This window comes from Bombina bombina, chromosome 1, assembly GCF_027579735.1.
Source record: "Bombina bombina isolate aBomBom1 chromosome 1, aBomBom1.pri, whole genome shotgun sequence".
Lineage (NCBI taxonomy): Eukaryota > Metazoa > Chordata > Amphibia > Anura > Bombinatoridae > Bombina > Bombina bombina.
In genome coordinates this window covers 341,215,946-341,239,285 of record NC_069499.1, presented here as the reverse complement: position 1 = coordinate 341,239,285, position 23,340 = coordinate 341,215,946, and the positions used below count along the sequence as shown (strand labels likewise).

The 23,340-nt window shown below is 42.2% G+C and overlaps 1 protein-coding gene across 1 annotated transcript in view; it reads left to right on the top strand.

Annotated features, from left to right (window-relative positions):
- The first annotated feature begins 308 nt into the window (after positions 1-308).
- The window catches only part of USP37 (ubiquitin specific peptidase 37), a 343,747-nt gene continuing 320,715 nt past the window's right edge, over positions 309-23,340 (top strand). The window contains exons 1-4 of the mRNA XM_053712385.1: positions 309-370; positions 811-888; positions 8,403-8,497; positions 8,952-9,036. Of these exons, the coding sequence (XP_053568360.1) occupies positions 309-370; positions 811-888; positions 8,403-8,497; positions 8,952-9,036 (320 nt within the window). The remainder of the gene's footprint in view (positions 371-810; positions 889-8,402; positions 8,498-8,951; positions 9,037-23,340) is intronic.

Sequence of the window (23,340 nt, the reverse complement as noted above, 5' to 3'; positions counted from 1 at the left end):
ATTTATTTCTTTTTTGACACGATGAGTCCACGGCACGCCCTGTTTTTCATAAGACGGACTCATCGTGTCAAAAAAGAAATAAATTTATCAGGTAAGCATACATTTTTTTCGTTTGTTTGTGTATATACTAACATCAAAAATGTTTTAAGTAAAAGTTATTACTGTTTATCTTTGGCATATGTGCATATCCTGTGAGTGCCCATGCACCAGTATTCAATAACCACTTCTCAAAAAGTCAGCATTAGCTTTTATGACACAAATTACATCTTCAGAAGCTATGCACACCACCACCAGCTCTCTGAGCAGGCATGGTGTTTGAATACTGGTGCGCGGACCCTCACAGGATATGGGTGTATGCTGCTGACAAACGGTAATGGCTTTTTATTAGAATAATTTTTTCTAAAATAAGTATATTGCAAAATGCTTTTATTTCAAATTGAAATGCATCCATGTGTATTTCAATTTTGACCTTTCTATCCCTTAAAGAACGATCTAGGATTATCATTTTTTTTAAAATACATATTTTTGTTTCACAATTAATCTATGTAGCACTGGGAATAAATGGTATAAGTTTTGGAAATTGGCTGACAAATTAGGCAAGCCAAGAAGTGTGCTTCCTTTTTCTCAATTTTTTTCAATATTTAAAAATGTAATGTAGCAAGAAATCGATCAACTTGTTACCCCAGCTTTGGCAAATATCAATTTAGACTCAAATTTTATCTAGTTTGTGCACAAAATGGTGGTGCAATGAGGTGTGTTTAAAATTTAGGGCTAACATAGTTCAACTTAAATTATGTTTTTCACTCGCAGGAGTGAAAAAAGGAAACGAATGCAGACTCCAAGCCCAGAAATAAATGAAGATTACCCTAAAGAGAATGATTCATCAATGTATGTTGTGACAAAAAGCTTTCATATAATGGTTTTATGTTGGCTTTTATTGCTTGTCTTTGTGACACAAGTAAATTGCTAAAATATTTTAGCTATTCTACTAATTAAGCAGAGGCCATTTCTTTGTGTAGAAAAGTGGCATGCTGAACCTATATATAATTCCTATTGTTTTGTCAGTTGTAAAGTACACATGTATGTGTTCTCTGCATTTTTTTAAAGAGACAGTATACACCAGTTTTCATATAACCATGTAATAGATACTACTATAAAGTAGAATATGCATAGATACTGATCTAAAAATCCAGTATAAAACCTTTTTAAAAACTTACTTAGAAGCTCCCAGTTTAGCACTGTTGATGAGGTAGTCTGGGACACCCACTGAAAGGGGTTGGATAAGCAAAAATAGCAGACACTCCCCCCTTCCCTGCATATGAAAAGACAGATAACATAAACAGGAGCCTGCAGGAGTCTGGCACTGTGGGGCTTGGCTAGGAGTCTGAAAATCTTTACAATGTTCTTAATAAAATAAAAATAATAATTTAGCAAAACTATACATTTTTTCTCCAACATAGGTGTGTCCGGTCCACGGCGTCATCCTTACTTGTGGGATATTCTCCTCCCCAACAGGAAATGGCAAAGAGCCCAGCAAAGCTGGTCACATGATCCCTCCTAGGCTCCGCCTACCCCAGTCATTCTCTTTGCCGTTGTACAGGCAACATCTCCACGGAGATGGCTTAGAGTTTTTTAGTGTTTAACTGTAGTTTTTCATTATTCAATCAAGAGTTTGTTATTTTCAAATAGTGCTGGTACGTACTATTTACTCAGAAACAGAAAAGAGATGAAGAATTCTGTTTGTATGAGGAAAATGATTTTAGCAACCGTAACTAAAATCCATGGCTGTTCCACACAGGACTGTTGAGAGCATTAACTTCAGTTGGGGGAACAGTTTGCAGTCCTTGCTGCTTGAGGTATGACACATTCTAACAAGACGATGTAATGCTGGAAGCTGTCATTTTCCCTATGGGATCCGGTAAGCCATGTTTATTACGATTGTAAATAAGGGCTTCACAAGGGCTTATTTAGACTGTAGACATTTTTTGGGCTAAATCGATTGATATTAACACTTATTTAGCCTTGAGGAATCATTTATTCTGGGTATTTTGATATAATAATATCGGCAGGCACTGTTTTAGACACCTTATTCTTTAGGGGCTTTCCCAAAGCATAGGCAGAGTCTCATTTTCGCGCCGGTGTTGCGCACTTGTTTTTGAGAGGCATGGCATGCAGTCGCATGTGAGAGGAGCTCTGATACTTATAAAAGACTTCTGAAGGCATCATTTGGTATCGTATTCCCCTTGGGTTTGGTTGGGTCTCAGCAAAGCAGATACCAGGGACTGTAAAGGGGTTAAAGCTTAAAACGGCTCCGGTTCCGTTATTTTAAGGGTTAAAGCTTCCAAATTTGGTGTGCAATATTTTCAAGGCTTTAAGACACTGTGGTGAAAGTTTGGTGAATTTTGAACAATTCCTTCATGTTTTTTCGCAATTGCAGTAATAAAGTGTGTTCAGTTTAAAATTTAAAGTGACAGTAACGGTTTTATTTCAAAACGTTTTTTGTACTTTCTTATCAAGTTTATGCCTGTTTAACATGTCTGAACTACCAGATAGACTGTGTTCTGAATGTGGGGAAGCCAGAATTCCTATTCATTTAAATAAATGTGATTTATGTGATAATGACAATGATGCCCAAGATGATTCCTCAAGTGAGGGGAGTAAGCATGGTACTGCATCATTCCCTCCTTCGTCTACACGAGTCTTGCCCACTCAGGAGGCCCCTAGTACATCTAGCGCGCCAATACTCCTTACTATGCAACAATTAACGGCTGTAATGGATAATTCTGTCAAAAACATTTTAGCCAAAATGAACCCTTGTCAGCGTAAGCGTGGATGCTCTGTTTTAGTTACTGAAGAGCATGACGACGCTGATATTAATATCTCTGAAGGGCCCCTAACCCAATCTGAGGGGGCCAGGGAGGTTTTGTCTGAGGGAGAAATTACTGATTTAGGGAATATTTCTCAGCAGGCTGAATCTGATGTGATTACTTTTAAATTTAAATTGGAACATCTCCGCATTTTGCTTAAGGAGGTATTATCCACTCTGGATGATTGTGAAAATTTGGTCATCCCAGAGAAACTATGTAAAATGGACAAGTTCCTAGAGGTGCCGGGGCTCCCAGAAGCTTTTCCTATACCCAAGCGGGTGGCGGACATTGTTAATAAAGAATGGGAAAGGCCCGGTATTCCTTTCGTCCCTCCCCCCATATTTAAAAAATTGTTTCCTATGGTCGACCCCAGAAAGGACTTATGGCAGTCAGTCCCCAAGGTCGAGGGAGCGGTTTCTACTTTAAACAAACGCACCACTATTCCCATAGAGGATAGTTGTGCTTTCAAAGATCCTATGGATAAAAAATTAGAAGGTTTGCTTAAAAAGATGTTTGTTCAGCAGGGTTACCTTCTACAACCCATTTCATGCATTGTCCCTGTCACTACAGCCGCATATTTCTGGTTTGATGAACTGATTAAGGTGCTCGATAGTGACTCGCCTCCTTATGAGGAGATTATGGACAGAGTCAATGCTCTCAAATTGGCTAATTCTTTCACTCTAGACGCCTCTTTGCAATTGGCTAAGTTAGCGGCTAAGAACTCTGGGTTTGCTATTGTGGCGCGCAGAGCGCTTTGGTTGAAATCTTGGTCGGCTGATGCGTCTTCCAAGAACAAGCTACTAAACATTCCTTTCAAGGGGAAAACGCTGTTTGGTCCTGACTTGAAAGAGATTATCTCTGATATCACTGGGGGTAAGGGCCATGCCCTTCCTCAGGATCGGCCTTTCAAGGCAAAAAATAGACCTAATTTTCGTCCCTTTCGTAAAAACGGACCAGCCCAAGGTGCTACGTCCTCTAAGCAAGAAGGTAATACTTCTCAGGCCAAGCCAGCTTGGAGACCAATGCAAGGCTGGAACAAGGGAAAGCAGGCAAAGAAACCTGCCACTGCTACCAAGACAGCATGAAATATCGGCCCCCGATCCGGGACCGGATCTGGTGGGGGGCAGACTCTCTCTCTTCGCTCAGGCTTGGGCAAGAGATGTTCTGGATCCTTGGGCGCTAGAAATAGTCTCCCAGGGTTATCTTCTGGAATTCAAGGGACTTCCCCCAAGGGGAAGGTTCCACAGGTCTCAGTTGTCTTCAGACCACATAAAAAGACAGGCGTTCTTACTTTGCGTAGAAGACCTGTTAAAAATGGGAGTGATTCATCCTGTTCCATTGAGAGAACAAGGGATGGGGTTCTACTCCAATCTGTTCATAGTTCCCAAAAAAGAGGGAACATTCAGACCAATCCTAGATCTCAAGATCTTAAACAAATTTCTCAAGGTCCCATCTTTCAAGATGGAAACCATTCGAACTATCCTTCCTTCCATCCAGGAAGGTCAATTCATGACCACGGTGGATTTAAAGGATGCGTATCTACATATTCCTATCCACAAGGAACATCATCGGTTCCTAAGGTTTGCATTCCTGGACAAACATTACCAGTTCGTGGCGCTTCCTTTCGGATTAGCCACTGCTCCAAGGATTTTCACAAAGGTACTAGGGTCCCTTCTAGCTGTGCTAAGACCAAGGGGCATTGCAGTAGTACCTTACCTGGACGACATTCTGATTCAAGCGTCGTCCCTCCCTCGAGCAAAGGCTCACACGGACATCGTCCTGGCCTTTCTCAGATCGCACGGCTGGAAAGTGAACGTGGAAAAGAGTTCTCTATCCCCGTCAACAAGGGTTCCCTTCTTGGGAACAATTATAGACTCCTCAGAAATGAGGATTTTTCTAACAGAGGCCAGAAAGACAAAGCTCCTGGACTCTTGTCGAATACTTCATTCCGTTCCCCTTCCTTCCGTAGCTCAGTGCATGGAAGTGATCGGGTTGATGGTAGCGGCAATGGACATAGTTCCTTTTGCGCGCATTCATCTAAGACCGTTACAACTGTGCATGCTCAGTCAGTGGAATGGGGACTATACAGACTTGTCTCCAAAGATACAAGTAAATCAGAGGACCAGAGACTCACTCCGTTGGTGGCTGTCCCTGGACAACCTGTCACGAGGGATGACATTCCACAGACCAGAGTGGGTCATTGTCACGACCGACGCCAGTCTGATGGGCTGGGGCGCGGTCTGGGGATCCCTGAAAGCTCAGGGTCTTTGGTCTCGGGAAGAATCTCTTCTACCGATAAATATTCTGGAACTGAGAGCGATATTCAATGCTCTCAAGGCTTGGCCTCAGCTAGCGAGGACCAAGTTCATACGGTTTCAATCAGACAACATGACGACTGTTGCGTACATCAACCATCAGGGGGGAACAAGGAGTTCCCTAGCGATGGAAGAAGTGACCAAGATCATTCTATGGGCGGAGTCTCACTCCTGCCACCTGTCTGCTATCCACATCCCGGGAGTGGAAAATTGGGAAGCGGATTTTCTGAGTCGTCAGACATTGCATCCGGGGGAGTGGGAACTCCATCCGGAAATCTTTGCCCAAGTCACTCAACTTTGGGGCATTCCAGACATGGATCTGATGGCCTCTCGTCAGAACTTCAAAGTTCCTTGCTACGGGTCCAGATCCAGGGATCCCAAGGCGGCTCTAGTGGATGCACTAGTAGCACCTTGGACCTTCAAACTAGCTTATGTGTTCCCGCCGTTTCCTCTCATCCCCAGGCTGGTAGCCAGGATCAATCAGGAGAGGGCGTCGGTGATCTTGATAGCTCCTGCGTGGCCACGCAGGACTTGGTATGCAGATCTGGTGAATATGTCATCGGCTCCACCTTGGAAGCTACCTTTGAGACGAGACCTTCTTGTTCAGGGTCCGTTCGAACATCCGAATCTGGTTTCACTCCAGCTGACTGCTTGGAGATTGAACGCTTGACTTTATCGAAGCGAGGTTTCTCAGATTCTGTTATCGATACTCTTGTTCAGGCCAGAAAGCCTGTAACTAGAAAGATTTACCACAAAATTTGGAAAAAATATATCTGTTGGTGTGAATCTAAAGGATTCCCTTGGGACAAGGTTAAGATTCCTAGGATTCTATCCTTCCTTCAAGAAGGATTGGAAAAAGGATTATCGGCAAGTTCCCTGAAGGGACAGATTTCTGCCTTGTCGGTGTTACTTCACAAAAAACTGGCAGCTGTGCCAGATGTTCAAGCCTTTGTTCAGGCTCTGGTTAGAATCAAGCCTGTTTACAAACCTTTGACTCCTCCTTGGAGTCTCAATTTAGTTCTTTCAGTTCTTCAGGGGGTTCCGTTTGAACCCTTACATTCCGTTGATATTAAGTTATTATCTTGGAAAGTTTTGTTTTTAGTTGCAATTTCTTCTGCTAGAAGAGTTTCAGAATTATCTGCTCTGCAGTGTTCTCCTCCTTATCTGGTGTTCCATGCAGATAAGGTGGTTTTACGTACTAAACCTGGTTTTCTTCCAAAAGTTGTTTCTAACAAAAACATTAACCAGGAGATTATCGTACCTTCTCTGTGTCCGAAACCAGTTTCAAAGAAGGAACGCTTGTTGCACAATTTGGATGTTGTTCGCGCTCTAAAATTCTATTTAGATGCTACAAAGGATTTTAGACAAACATCTTCCCTGTTTGTTGTTTATTCAGGTAAAAGGAGAGGTCAAAAAGCAACTTCTACCTCTCTCTCTTTTTGGATTAAAAGCATCATCAGATTGGCTTACGAGACTGCCGGACGGCAGCCTCCCGAAAGAATCACGGCTCATTCCACTAGGGCTGTGGCTTCCACATGGGCCTTCAAGAACGAGGCTTCTGTTGATCAGATATGTAGGGCAGCGACTTGGTCTTCACTGCACACTTTTACCAAATTTTACAAGTTTGATACTTTTGCTTCTTCTGAGGCTATTTTTGGGAGAAAGGTTTTGCAAGCCGTGGTGCCTTCCATTTAGGTGACCTGATTTGCTCCCTCCCTTCATCCGTGTCCTAAAGCTTTGGTATTGGTTCCCACAAGTAAGGATGACGCCGTGGACCGGACACACCTATGTTGGAGAAAACAGAATTTATGTTTACCTGATAAATTTCTTTCTCCAACGGTGTGTCCGGTCCACGGCCCGCCCTGGTTTTTTAATCAGGTCTGATAATTTATTTTCTTTAACTACAGTCACCACGGTACCATATGGTTTCTCCTATGCTATTATTCCTCCTTAACGTCGGTCGAATGACTGGGGTAGGCGGAGCCTAGGAGGGATCATGTGACCAGCTTTGCTGGGCTCTTTGCCATTTCCTGTTGGGGAGGAGAATATCCCACAAGTAAGGATGACGCCGTGGACCGGACACACCGTTGGAGAAAGAAATTTATCAGGTAAACATAAATTCTGTTTTTTATTAAAAAACTACCAGATGGGCTATATAAATGGATCATCTACAAAACATTTATGCCAAGGAAAATCTAGTTTGGGGATTTATCTTTAGTTAAATTATATTTACTATCAATAAATTAAAAATTAATGTAGTTTTACAAACTTTTAAGGTAGCAAATTATTAAAGCATAGGGTTATAAAATCCATAAAGCATGTGTATGTCGTGTTTGCATGATTCATCTTAAAACCATTTACATGAACTTTCATACTTGCACTGTTTAATATAAACTGTTTACATGTCATTTATATTTTGGTGAGTTAAATGATTATCAGAAACTTAAAGGGACAGTATACACCAATTTTCATTTAACTGCATGTAATACACTAATATAAAGAATAATATGCACAGATACTGATATAAAAATCCAGTATAAAACGATTTAAAAACTTACTTAGAAGCTTCCAGTTTAGCTCTGTTTAAAAGGTTACTGGAATACCCACTGCAAGGGGAAAATAGCAGACACTCCCCCCTCCCTTTGCATATGAAAAGACCTTTTACACAAACAGAAGCGAGCTGGAGTAAGTATACGTCGGTATTCTCCTAAAAGTTGGTTAGGAGTCTGAAAATCAGAGCAATGTTATTTAAAAATAAGCAAAGCATTCCATTTATAAAAAAACAAACAACAAAACCTGTATGGGCTATATAAATGGATCATCTACAAAACATGTATGCAAAGAAAAATCTAGTATATATGGAAAGCCCAAAATTTTCTTTAGTGATTTCTTTAAAACATACAATTTTAATCAACTTTACAATTTACTTTGTTACCAAATTTGCTTTATTATCTTATTATCCTTTGCTGAAGGAACATTGGCCGCCAACTGAACAAATCTTGTTAGCCAATCACAAGAGATAAATGTGTGCAGGCACACCAGCAACTAGGTACCATTAGTGTAGGATATGTGTGTATTCATTTTCAACAAGAACACCGAGAACAAAGCGCATTTGAAAATAGAAGTGAATTTAAGTGTCTTAAAATTACATGCTCTATCTGAATCGTGCATGTTTAATTTTGACTTTCCTATCCCTTTAACTGTTTTTTTTTTTTTTAAGCATCAGCAAGGCATTTTCAGATCCAGCACGTAAATTTCTGAACAGCAGCCGTGAGAAACAGATAAATTTGAAACAGTCGGAGGAGAACCGACAAGGTAGTTGTTCAGTCTTATTTATACGCTTGATGCATGTCTTCATGTTTGTTATTTTCACTCAGCATTCTTTTTACAAAGAAATCTCATGTAAATCCTACTTAGTGACATTGTACTGTAAATCTTCTCCCCTTTAATTTCTCCTGATGTAAAAAAGGGACACTACTGTAAGTAATGTATTTCCAGTGATCCATGTTGCCTGCTATTTTTACATATAGTTCTTATAGTTTTTCATTTAAAATAGCTGATTTTGCTTTTTGAAACTACCACCTATGCTGAATTATTTTTTAATACTACAGTAATGGTTATAGAAAAGCTATGTAAGCAAGATGAAGTAGATGGAATCCATTTTCTTTTCTGAAGCATCTTTGAATAAACAAACTCTCCTCAGCCCCTTTGCTGGGTACATTATCCCTTCAAAGTTTCTGTTTGCCGTAAAATTCTACTTTTGTTATAGGGTTAACACAATTGCAGTCATCCTCCTTTTATGGCAGTAAAATGACGCCAAAGGACTATTCAGCTGGCAGCATATTCTCAGAGAGGTAAGCAATTTTTTGCCGTCAAATTTGTTTTCTTTTTTTTTTTTTCTTTTTTTATCTTCTTCTTTCATATAGGTGATATGAGTCCACGATCCATTACTCATGGGAAATACTTTTCCTGCCACTATTAGGAAGCAGTTTCCTAAACCTCAGAGCTCTATATAAAACCTACCTCTATGGTAATCAGTCTTTTCTTTGCTGGAGGTAGGGTTTCCTGGTTAGGACCCCGGAGTTCCCCTCTTCAGTACTGATTTTGTCATGAGGGACGTATTGGAGAACTCAGCATTATTATTATATTATTTAAAAGGCATAAAGATATTCTTTTTGGATAGTTAGTGCAGGAAACTACCTGTGTACTTATATGGCTTTTACTCCAGGACATGCTTGAAACCTTCTACGGATAACTTTCTTAGTACTAGGTTAAAAGCTTTTTGAGGTTAGTTATGTTTGGCGGCATCTTTAAGAATACCATTGGCCAGCTTTGTGCTGTCTTATTTAGCACATATATTCAGTCTGCTAAGCAAATAGGCTGAGAGAGCTCAGAGGAATATAAATTTCTTTTTAAAGACACGATGAGTCCACGGATTATTATCCTTGTGGGATATTCACCTCCTGGTCAGCAGAAGGAGGCAAAGAGCACCACAGCAGAGCTGCTATATATATAGCTCCTTCCCTCCCTCCCACTCCAGTCATTCTCTTTGCCTACGTTAGTGATAGGAAGAGGTAAAGTGAGGTGTTAGTATAGATTCTTCAATCAAGAGTTTATTATTTTTAAAGTAGTGCCAGAGTGTACTGCTTTGTTCTAGGGTGTAGCCATAGTCCATATCAGTCCCTATAGTAGAGCTATTGGCGGCTTTAGAGCAATAGGAACTGGTGGGACATAATTCTCACTGCGCCTCCTATACATTTATGCTGCCCTTATCCTGATAGCCTAAGCAACATTAACTCGGGCTTTATGGTTTTCCACAGGGTTATGGGAGGGAGAGGACCTCCTAAACCTGCTGAGGTGCCCTGCTGTCGGGCAGAATATCAAGGTAAGTGCTAACTTTTTATTCTGGGTCTGAAGCACACAGAAATAACTCAGGATAGAGAAAGTAGCACTTTACTGGGACATATACTGTATCTCCTATATAAGAATTAGGAGGATTTTCTGACAGCATGTTTTATTGCAAGCACTGGGGCTAAGGAGAGTGGCTTTTGGGGACACTTAAACTGGACTGGATACCATGAGGGATATGCCCTATAACAGTGAGGGATCAACCCCTTGGTATATTATTTTTATTTCTCCTGTTAAGTGTAGTCAGTCCACGGGTCATCCATTACTTATGGGATTATATCTCCTCCCTAACAGGAAGTGCAAGAGGATCACCCAAGCAAAGCTGCTATATAGCTCCTCCCCTCTACGTCATACCCAGTCATTCTCTTGCACCTAACTAATAGGACGTGTGAGAGGACTGTGGTTATTAAAATTAGTTTTTATATCTTCAATCAAAAGTTTATTTTAAACAGCACCGGAGTGTGTTGTTTTTTCTCAGGCAGCATTAGAAGAAGAATCTACCTGAGTTTATGTATGATCTTAGCGGTCGTAACTAAGATCCATTTGCTGTTCTCGGCCATTCTTAGGAGTGAGGTAACTTCAGAACAGGGGACAGCGGGCAGGGTTCACCTGCAAGGAGGTATGTTGCAGTATATTATTTTCTAGGAATGGAATTGACTAAGAAAATACTGCTAATACCCATAGAATGTAAGTGCAGCCTTAAATGCAGTAGTAGCGACTGGTATTAGGCTGATATGTATGTATGTTACACTGAGGTATTTCTGGGGAATGGAACTTCACTAAGAAAATACTGTATACATTTAACTTATATTTAAGTCCCCACTGCAGTGAAAGCGACTAGCAGCAGGCTTATTAGTATCATTTCATAATTTTATTTTAAAACGTTTTTCTGGCATGTTAATCGTTTTTCTCTGAGGTACTTGGTGATAAAAAATTTTGGGCATTATTTCTCCAACATAGGTGTGTCCGGTCCACGGCGTCATCCTTACTTGTGGGATATTCTCTTCCCCAACAGGAAATGGCAAAGAGCCCAGCAAAGCTGGTCACATGATCCCTCCTAGGCTCCGCCTACCCCAGTCATTCTCTTTGCCGTTGTACAGGCAACATCTCCACGGAGATGGCTTAGAGTTTTTTAGTGTTTAACTGTAGTTTTTCATTATTCAATCAAGAGTTTGTTATTTTCAAATAGTGCTGGTACGTACTATTTACTCAGAAACAGAAAAGAGATGAAGAATTCTGTTTGTATGAGGAAAATGATTTTAGCAACCGTAACTAAAATCCATGGCTGTTCCACACAGGACTGTTGAGAGCAATTAACTTCAGTTGGGGGAACAGTTTGCAGTCTCTTGCTGCTTGAGGTATGACACATTCTAACAAGACGATGTAATGCTGGAAGCTGTCATTTTCCCTATGGGATCCGGTAAGCCATGTTTATTACGATTGTAAATAAGGGCTTCACAAGGGCTTATTTAAACTGTAGACTTTTTTTGGGCTAAATCGATTGATATTAACACTTATTTAGCCTTGAGGAATCATTTATTCTGGGTATTTTGATTTAATAATATCGGCAGGCACTGTTTTAGACACCTTATTCTTTAGGGGCTTTCCCAAAGCATAGGCAGAGTCTCATTTTCGCGCCGGTGTTGCGCACTTGTTTTTGAGAGGCATGGCATGCAGTCGCATGTGAGAGGAGCTCTGATACTTATAAAAGACTTCTGAAGGCGTCATTTGGTATCGTATTCCCCTTTGGGTTTGGTTGGGTCTCAGCAAAGCAGATACCAGGGACTGTAAAGGGGTTTAAAGCTTAAAACGGCTCCGGTTCCGTTATTTTAAGGGTTAAAGCTTCCAAAATTGGTGTGCAATATTTTCAAGGCTTTAAGACGCTGTGGTGAAAATTTGGTGAATTTTGAACAATTCCTTCATGTTTTTTCGCAATTGCAGTAATAAAGTGTGTTCAGTTTAAAATTTAAAGTGACAGTAACGGTTTTATTTTAAAACGTTTTTTGTACTTTCTGATCAAGTTTATGCCTGTTTAACATGTCTGAACTACCAGATAGACTGTGTTCTGAATGTGGGGAAGCCAGAATTCCTATTCATTTAAATAAATGTGATTTATGTGATAATGACAATGATGCCCAAGATGATTCCTCAAGTGAGGGGAGTAAGCATGGTACTGCATCATTCCCTCCTTCGTCTACACGAGTCTTGCCCACTCAGGAGGCCCCTAGTACATCTAGCGCGCCAATACTCCTTACTATGCAACAATTAACGGCTGTAATGGATAATTCTGTCAAAAACATTTTAGCCAAAATGAACCCTTGTCAGCGTAAGCGTGGCTGCTCTGTTTTAGTTACTGAAGAGCATGACGACGCTGATATTAATATCTCTGAAGGGCCCCTAACCCAATCTGAGGGGGCCAGGGAGGTTTTGTCTGAGGGAGAAATTACTGATTTAGGGAACATTTCTCAGCAGGCTGAATCTGATGTGATTACATTTAAATTTAAATTGGAACATCTCCGCATTTTGCTTAAGGAGGTATTATCCACTCTGGATGATTGTGAAAATTTAGTCATCCCAGAGAAACTATGTAAAATGGACAAGTTCCTAGAGGTGCCGGGGCTCCCAGAAGCTTTTCCTATACCCAAGCGGGTGGCGGACATTGTTAATAAAGAATGGGAAAGGCCCGGTATTCCTTTCGTCCCTCCCCCCATATTTAAAAAATTGTTTCCTATGGTCGACCCCAGAAAGGACTTATGGCAGTCAGTCCCCAAGGTCGAGGGAGCGGTTTCTACTTTAAACAAACGCACCACTATTCCCATAGAGGATAGTTGTGCTTTCAAAGATCCTATGGATAAAAAATTAGAAGGTTTGCTTAAAAAGATGTTTGTTCAGCAGGGTTACCTTCTACAACCCATTTCATGCATTGTCCCTGTCACTACAGCCGCATATTTCTGGTTTGATGAACTGCTTAAGGTGCTCGATAGTGACTCTCCTCCTTATGAGGAGATTATGGACAGAATCAATGCTCTCAAATTGGCTAATTCTTTCACTCTAGACGCCTCTTTGCAATTGGCTAAGTTAGCGGCTAAGAACTCTGGGTTTGCTATTGTGGCGCGCAGAGCGCTTTGGTTGAAATCTTGGTCGGCTGATGCGTCTTCCAAGAACAAGCTACTAAACATTCCTTTCAAGGGGAAAACGCTGTTTGGTCCTGACTTGAAAGAGATTATCTCTGATATCACTGGGGGTAAGGGCCACGCCCTTCCTCAGGATCGGCCCTTCAAGGCAAAAAATAGACCTAATTTTCGTCCCTTTCGTAAAAACGGACCAGCCCAAGGTGCTACGTCCTCTAAGCAAGAGGGTAATACTTCTCAGGCCAAGCCGGCTTGGAGACCAATGCAAGGCTGGAACAAGGGAAAGCAGGCCAAGAAACCTGCCACTGCTACCAAGACAGCATGAAATATTGGCCCCCGATCCGGGACCGGATCTGGTGGGGGGCAGACTCTCTCTCTTCGCTCAGGCTTGGGCAAGAGATGTTCTGGATCCTTGGGCGCTAGAAATAGTCTCCCAGGGTTATCTTCTGGAATTCAAGGGACTTCCCCCAAGGGGGAGGTTCCACAAGTCGCAGTTGTCTTCAGACCACATAAAAAGACAGGCGTTCTTACATTGTGTAGAAGACCTGTTAAAAATGGGAGTAATTCATCCTGTTCCATTAAGAGAACAAGGGATGGGGTTCTACTCCAATCTGTTCATAGTTCCCAAAAAAGAGGGAACGTTCAGACCAATCCTAGATCTCAAGATCTTAAACAAATTTCTCAAGGTCCCATCGTTCAAGATGGAAACCATTCGAACTATCCTTCCTTCCATCCAGGAAGGTCAATTTATGACCACGGTGGATTTAAAGGATGCGTATCTACATATTCCTATCCACAAGGAACATCATCGGTTCCTAAGGTTTGCATTCCTGGACAAACATTACCAGTTCGTGGCGCTTCCTTTCGGATTAGCCACTGCTCCAAGGATTTTCACAAAGGTACTAGGGTCCCTTCTAGCGGTGCTAAGACCAAGGGGCATTGCAGTAGTACCTTACCTGGACGACATTCTGATTCAAGCGTCGTCCCTTCCTCAAGCAAAGGCTCACACGGACATTGTCCTGGCCTTTCTCAGATCTCACGGCTGGAAAGTGAACGTGGAAAAGAGTTCTCTATCCCCGTCAACAAGGGTTCCCTTCTTGGGAACAATTATAGACTCCTTAGAAATGAGGATCTTTCTAACAGAGGCCAGAAAAACAAAGCTTCTGGACTCTTGTCGGATACTTCATTCCGTTCCTCTTCCTTCCATAGCTCAGTGCATGGAAGTGATCGGGTTGATGGTGGCGGCGATGGACATAGTTCCTTTTGCGCGCATTCATCGCACAATTTGGATGTTGTTCGCGCTCTAAAATTCTATTTAGATGCTACAAAGGATTTTAGACAAACATCTTCCTTGTTTGTTGTTTATTCAGGTAAAAGGAGAGGTCAAAAAGCAACTTCTACCTCTCTCTCTTTTTGGATTAAAAGCATCATCAGATTGGCTTACGAGACTGCCGGACGGCAGCCTCCCGAAAGAATCACAGCTCATTCCACTAGGGCTGTGGCTTCCACATGGGCCTTCAAGAACGAGGCTTCTGTTGATCAGATATGTAGGGCAGCGACTTGGTCTTCACTGCACACTTTTACCAAATTTTACAAGTTTGATACTTTTGCTTCTTCTGAGGCTATTTTTGGGAGAAAGGTTTTGCAAGCCGTGGTGCCTTCCATTTAGGTGACCTGATTTGCTCCCTCCCTTCATCCGTGTCCTAAAGCTTTGGTATTGGTTCCCACAAGTAAGGATGACGCCGTGGACCGGACACACCTATGTTGGAGAAAACAGAATTTATGTTTACCTGATAAATTTCTTTCTCCAACGGTGTGTCCGGTCCACGGCCCGCCCTGGTTTTTTTAATCAGGTCTGATATTTTATTTTCTTTAACTACAGTCACCACGGTACCATATGGTTTCTCCTATGCAAATATTCCTCCTTAACGTCGGTCGAATGACTGGGGTAGGCGGAGCCTAGGAGGGATCATGTGACCAGCTTTGCTGGGCTCTTTGCCATTTCCTGTTGGGGAAGAGAATATCCCACAAGTAAGGATGACGCCGTGGACCGGACACACCGTTGGAGAAAGAAATTTATCAGGTAAACATAAATTCTGTTTTTTCCACATGGCTGTCGTTTATTTATGAATAAATTCAGTTTACTGAGCTTCCCCACTGTTATAATATGAGTGGGAGGGGCCTTTTTTGGCGCTTTCTTGCGCAGTAAGAATTCACTCACAGTCTTCCTATTCCTTCCTCCATGATCCAGGACGTCTCTACAGAGCCCAGGGGTCTCCAAAACTAGTTTTGAGGGAGGTAATCACTCACAGCAGACCTGTGAGACTGTGCTTTTGACTGTGATAGAACGTTTTATATCTGTTATCCGTTTTTTGGGTATTAAGGGGTTAATCATCCATTTGCTGGTGGGTGCAATCCTTTGCTAACTTATTGCATTTATTGTAAAAATTTGGTTGCTATAACAAATTTGGTTCATTGTAATTCAACTGTGACAGTTTATTGGTGTTTTTTAAAGGCACAGTAAAGTTTTTTTTATATTGCTTGTAAATTTATTTCAAAAGTATTTTCCAAGCTTGCTAGTTTCATTGCTAGTCTGTTAAACATGTCTGACACAGAGGAAACTCTTTGTGCAATATGTTCAAAGGCCAATGTGGAGCCCAATAGAAATTTGTGTACTAATTGCATTGATGCTACTTTAAATAAAAGTGTACATGTAAAGAAAATTTCACCAGACAACGAGGGGGAAGTTATGCCGACTAACTCTCCTCACGTGTCAGTACCTTCATCTCCCGCTCGGGAGGTGCGTGATATTGTGGCGCCAAGTACATCAGGGCGGCCCATACAAATCACTTTGCAAGACATGGCTAATGTTATGACTGAAGTTTTATCTAAGTTGCCAGAACTTAGGGGTAAACGCGACCACTCTGGGGTGAGAACAGAGTGCGCTGATAATATTAGAGCCATGTCTGATACTGCGTCACAATATGCAGAACATGAGGACGGAGAGCTTCATTCTGTGGGTGACGGATCTGATCCAAGTAAACTGGACTCAGACATTTCAAATTTTAAATTTAAGCTTGAGAACCTCCGTGTATTGTTAGGGGAGGTATTAGCGGCTCTGAATGATTGTAACACGGTTGCAATTCCAGAGAAAATGTGTAGGCTGGATAAATATTTTGCGGTACCGACGTGTACTGACGTTTTTCCTATTCCTAAAAGGCTTACAGAAATTATTAACAAGGAGTGGGATAGACCTGGTGTGCCCTTTTCTCCCCCTCCTATATTTAGAAAAATGTTTCCAATAGACGCCACCACACGGGACTTATGGCAGACGGTCCCTAAGGTGGAAGGAGCAGTTTCTACTCTGGCTAAACGCACCACTATCCCGGTGGAGGATAGCTGTGCTTTTTCAGATCCAATGGATAAAAAGTTAGAGGGTTACCTTAAGAAAATGTTTGTTCAACAAGGTTTTATATTACAACCCCTTGCATGCATTGCGCATGTCACGGCTGCGGCGGCATTCTGGTTTGAGTCTCTGGAAGAGACCATTAACTCAGTTACATTGGATGAGATTACAGACAAGCTTAGAGTACTTAAGCTAGCCAATTCATTTATTTCCGATGCCGTAGTACACTTAATTAAACTTACGGCTAAGAATTCAGGATTCGCCATTCAGGCGCGCAGAGCGCTGTGGCTTAAATCTTGGTCAGCCGATGTGACCTCTAAATCTAAATTGCTTAACATACCTTTCAAAGGGCAGACATTGTTCGGGCCCGGTTTGAAAGAAATTATCGCTGACATTACTGGAGGTAAGGGTCATGCCCTGCCTCAAGACAGAGCCAAACCAAGGGCTAGACAGTCTAATTTTCGTGCCTTTCGTAACTTCAAGGCAGGAGCAGCATCAACTTCCTCAGCCCCAAAGCAGGAAGGAACTGTTGCTCGCTACAGACAGGGCTGGAAACCTAACCAGTCCTGGAACAAGGGCAAGCAGGCCAGAAAACCTGCTGCTGCCCCTAAGACAGCATGAAGTGAGGGCCCCCGATCCGGAAACGGATCTAGTGGGGGGCAGACTTTCGCTCTTCGCCCAGGCTTGGGCAAGAGATGTCCAGGATCCCTGGGCGTTAGAGATCATATCTCAGGGATACCTTCTGGACTTCAAAGCTTCTCCTCCAAAAGGGAGATTTCATCTTTCAAGGCTGTCAGCAAACCAGCTAAAGAGAGAAGCGTTTCTACGCTGTGTACAAGACCTTTTACTAATGGGAGTGATCCATCCAGTTCCGCGGTCGGAACACGGACAAGGGTTTTACTCAAATCTGTTTGTGGTTCCCAAAAAAGAGGGAACCTTCAGACCAATTTTGGACTTAAAGATCCTAAACAAGTTCCTAAGAGTTCCATCGTTCAAAATGGAAACTATTCGGACAATCTTACCTATGATCCAAAGGGGTCAATACATGACCACAGTGGATTTAAAGGATGCCTACCTTCACATACCGATTCACAAGGATCATTATCGGTACCTAAGGTTTGCCTTCCTAGACAGGCATTACCAATTTGTAGCTCTTCCCTTCGGGTTAGCCACGGCTCCAAGAATCTTTACAAAGGTTCTGGGCTCTCTTCTGGCGGTACTAAGACCGCAAGGAATTTCGGTAGCTCCGTACCTAGACGACATTCTGATACAAGCGTCAAGTTTCCAGACTGCCAAGTCTCATACAGAGTTGGTTCTGGCATTTCTAAGGTCGCATGGGTGGAAGGTGAACGTAGAAAAGAGTTCTCTGTTGCCACTCACAAGAGTTCCCTTCTTGGGGACTCTTATAGATTCTGTAGAAATGAAAATTTACCTGACAGAAGACAGGTTAACAAAACTTCTAAATGCTTGCCGTGTCCTTCATTCCATTCAACACCCGTCAGTGGCTCAATGCATGGAGGTAATCGGCTTAATGGTAGCGGCAATGGACATAGTACCTTTTGCACGCCTGCATCTCAGACCACTACAATTGTGCATGCTAAGTCAGTGGAATGGGGATTACTCAGATTTGTCCCCTATGCTGAATCTGGATCAAGAGACCAGAGATTCTCTTCTATGGTGGCTTTCTCGGCCACATCTGTCCAGGGGGATGCCCTTCAGCAGGCCAGACTGGACAATTGTAACAACAGACGCCAGCCTACTAGGTTGGGGCGCTGTCTGGAATTCCCTGAAGGCTCAGGGATCATGGACTCAGGAGGAGAGTCTCCTTCCAATAAACATTCTGGAATTGAGAGCAGTTCTCAATGCTCTTCTGGCTTGGCCTCAGTTAGCAACTCTGAGGTTCATCAGGTTCCAGTCGGACAACATCACGACTGTGGCTTACATCAACCATCAGGGAGGGACAAGGAGTTCCCTAGCGATGATGGAAGTCTCAAAGATAATTCGCTGGGCAGAGTCTCACTCTTGCCACCTGTCAGCGATCCACATCCCAGGCGTGGAGAACTGGGAGGCGGATTTCCTAAGTCGCCAGACTTTTCATCCGGGGGAGTGGGAACTTCACCCGGAGGTTTTTGCACAACTGCTTCGGCGTTGGGGCAAACCAGATCTGGATCTCATGGCGTCTCGCCAGAACGCCAAGCTTCCTTGTTACGGATCAAGATCCAGGGACCCGGAAGCGGTTCTGATAGATGCTCTGACAGCACCCTGGGTCTTCAACATGGCTTATGTGTTTCCACCCTTCCCGATACTTCCTCGTCTGATTGCCAGGATCAAACAGGAGAGAGCATTGGTGATTCTAATAGCGCCTGCGTGGCCACGCAGGACCTGGTATGCAGATCTAGTGGACATGTCGTCCTGTCCACCATGGTCTCTGCCTCTGAGACAGGACCTTCTGGTTCAGGGTCCTTTCAAACATCCAAATCTAATTTCTCTGAGGCTGACTGCTTGGAGATTGAACGCTTGATTCTATCAAAGCGTGGATTTTTGGAGTCAGTGATTGATACCTTGATACAGGCTAGGAAACCTGTTACCAGGAAAATTTACCATAAAATATGGCGTAAATACTTACATTGGTGCGAATCCAAGAGTTACTCATGGAGTAAGGTCAGGATTCCTAGGATATTGTCTTTTCTACAAGAAGGCTTAGAAAAGGGTTTATCTGCTAGTTCGTTAAAGGGACAGATCTCAGCTCTGTCCATTCTTTTGCACAAGCGTCTGTCAGAAGTTCCAGACGTTCAGGCTTTTTGTCAGGCTTTGGCCAGGATTAAGCCTGTGTTTAAAACTGTTGCTCCGCCATGGAGCTTAAACTTAGTTCTTAACGTTTTGCAGGGTGTTCCGTTTGAACCCCTTCATTCCATTGATATCAAGCTGTTATCTTGGAAAGTTCTGTTTTTAATGGCTATTTCCTCGGCTCGAAGAGTCTGAGTTATCTGCCTTACATTGTGATTCCCCTTATCTGATTTTTCATTCAGACAAGGTAGTTCTGCGTACTAAACCTGGGTTCTTACCTAAGGTAGTCACTAACAAGAATATCAATCAAGAGATTGTTGTTCCTTCATTGTGCCCTAATCCTTCCTCAAAGAAGGAACGACTTCTGCACAATCTGGACGTTGTCCGGGCCCTGAAATTCTATTTACAGGCAACTAAAGATTTTCGACAAACTTCTTCCCTGTTTGTCGTTTATTCGGGACAGAGGAGAGGTCAAAAGGCTTCGGCTACCTCTCTCTCTTTTTGGCTTCGTAGCATAATACGTTTAGCCTATGAGACTGCTGGACAGCAGCCTCCTGAAAGAATTACAGCTCATTCTACCAGAGCTGTGGCTTCCACTTGGGCCTTTAAAAATGAGGCCTCTGTTGAACAGATTTGCAAGGCTGCAACTTGGTCTTCACTTCACACATTTTCAAAATTTTACAAATTTGACACTTTTGCTTCTTCGGAGGCTGTTTTTGGGAGAAAGGTTCTTCAGGCAGTGGTTCCTTCCGTGAAAGGTCCTGCCTGTCCCTCCCGTCATCCGTGTACTTTTAGCTTTGGTATTTGTATCCCATAAGTAATGGATGACCCGTGGACTGACTACACTTAACAGGAGAAAACATAATTTATGCTTACCTGATAAATTCCTTTCTCCTGTAGTGTAGTCAGTCCACGGCCCGCCCTGTTTTTACGGCAGGTCTAAATTTTAAATTAAACTCCAGTCACCACTGCTCCCTATAGTTTCTCCTTTCTCGTTTTGTTTTGGTCGAATGACTGGGTATGACGTAGAGGGGAGGAGCTATATAGCAGCTTTGCTTGGGTGATCCTCTTGCACTTCCTGTTAGGGAGGAGATATAATCCCATAAGTAATGGATGACCCGTGGACTGACTACACTACAGGAGAAAGGAATTTATCAGGTAAGCATAAATTATGTTATTTTTGTAGTATAAGCTATAATCTATATAAGTTATGCGCTTTTTATTCCTTTCTCTGGTATTACATTTTGCCCCAGATTCAAGAAGGTTTCAGTTACATCTCCCGGTAACCTATCTTTATCATAATGATGGCGACCGGGAGAGCATATATTGTTACGCCCACGCAGGGCGGGGCTTCGTTTTGGCGCCTTTTCAGCTGCATATTCCATCCTGATATCTATGCAGTCTCTAAGATGGGAGTGTCACGCCCACGAAGGGCGGAGCTTGGGGTCGACTTAGACCGCAATTGCTCTTCTGTTATACGCATAGAGCAGTTTCTGAGATAGGACTGATTCCGGGCTAGATTAACACTCTGTGTCTTGTTCTAGGTGGGTCCGGCTAGCGCTACAGCTGCGCTCCGGATCTGTTTACATTCTGTTTGATATCTGTCATGTCGTTAGGTACATGACTTTTTAAGAATGCAAAAATATCTGGAGGGCGCCTCAGCAAGTTTTATCTGAGCTTTCTGCCGGTGTTTATATGTTTGTGTCCTAGTCTAAGCACTTTCTACACACAAGAATAAAAAGGTACTGTTTAAAATTTAAAGAGACAGTAACGTTTTTATCTGTTCATCTTATTTGACATAATTTCACTGTTTATTTGTTTAATCCATCCTTTGGGTTGTAGATTGGAACAAGCACACTAAAAATGAGTTGATTTTTACATTTAAAGAGACAGTAACATCTGTTAATCTTTATTAAAGGGATTTCACTGTTTCTTTGTTTAATCCATCTTTTATGTCTTAGGATGGAATAAGATCACACACAAATGAGTTACTTTTTAATTTTAAAGAGACAGTAACGTTTGTGTCAATTTAAAAAAAACAAAAAATTATTTTCTGAACCTTCTACTACTATGGACTGTTGACTATGGTCAATCTATGCCACAAATTTCTCCTATAGTGTCCCACAAAAATTATGGCCCACATACAGTGCCCTGCGCTTCCTCTAACATTTCATACATCATAGTTTTTCCTACGTGGTAGAAAACATTACTAGAGGAATTAATTTCAATCGGGATGATTGATTTAGTAGTTGCTATCCCAACTGTTTCTTCCCTGTTAACGAAGAGGAAGATACTTCAAGATTATCTGATAGTAAATTCTCAGTCTCAGAATAATTTCTTTATTTGATTCTGATGTTGTTTTTTAGGAACTTTTAGCTACCCTGGGCGACTCCCACACTACTGGTGTTATCTAGGACGTCCAGTAAGTTAAGAAATGATAGAACCGCATTCCCTTTCATCATAAGGATGTTTTTCCATGGTCTACTTAGCTAAGGAGGCTGGGCACGCTTTCACTAGGGTGGAAGGAGTAGTTTCCAGCCTAGCTAAGAGAACTACGATACCCTTAGAAGATAGTTGGGTTCGAAGGTCCTATGAATAAGAACTAAAAAAAAGGATCATACATCAGGGCTTATAATGGCAACCAGCTTTTTGCTACCGTCACTAGTGCGACGGCGTATGGTCTGATGCGTTTTCTGATGCTACTAAATCAGAATCTTCCTGGATAAAGAACCAGGATAGGATAAAAGCCTTTGAGTTGGCTAATTCCTTTATTTCGAATTTTTCCCTTCAATTTTTCAAACTGGGATCATAGGTTTCAGGTTTCTCTGTTCCAGCTCACAGTCTCTTATGGTTAGAGCCTTGTTCTACAGATGTAGGCTCTAAGTCTAAGCTTTTTAGCGATTCCTTGCAAGGGCAAGACCTTGTTGGGGTCTGGCTTGACAAAAGTAATTCTTTTGGAATGAAAAGAATTTAAAAAAAATTAAATAATAAAAAATGGTCTGCTGTTGAATCGGACACAGTGTGGAGGACATGCCCCCGATCCGGGACCGGATCTTGTGAGGTCAATATTCCGTCTTCGCTCAGGCTTGGGTTTGAGATGTTCAGGATCCCTGGGCAATAGAAAAGTGTCCCAGGGACACAAATCAGCGTTCAAGGAGTTTTTCTCCCAGAAGCAGGTTTCTGTTTTTCAGGATTATCTGCAGTTCAGTTAATAGAAGAGGTGTTCTTGCATTGTGTAATTGTAATTGGGAGTAATTGTTCCTTTCCAGTACAGGAACAGGAGCAGGGTTTTTATTCAAATCTGTTTGTGGTTCCCAAAATAAGAGGGAACCTTCAGACCTATATTAGACCTTTAAAAGTCTAAACAAGTTTCTCATAGTTCCATCGCAAGATGGAGACTATTCGTACCATTCTTCCTTTGATCCAGGAGGGTCAATTTATGATGACTGGATTTAAATGATGCATATCTTCATGTTCCTATCCACAGAAATCATCACAAGTTCCTAAGGTTTGCCTTTCTGGACGAACACTTTCTGTTCGTGGCTCTTTTGGTCTGACCATGACACTCAGAATTTTCACAAAGGTTCTGGGGTCTCTGCTGGCGGTTCTAAAACCGCGGGGCATTGCAGTGGCGCCTTATCTGGACGATATTCTAATCCAGGCATCATCTTGTCAACAAACAAGGTCCCATACCGACGACGTGCTATCCTTCCTGAGAACTCACGGGTGGAAGGTGAATCTGGAAAAGAGTTCCTTAATCCCGAAGACAAGGGTGACTTTTTTTGGGAAATCTAATTGATTCTTTATCTATGAGGGTTTTTCTGACAGAAGTCAGAAAATCAAAGATTCTAGATGCCTGTTGAGCCCTTCAGTCCAATTCTCGTTCGTCAGTGGCTTAGTACATGGAAGCAATCGGACTGATGATG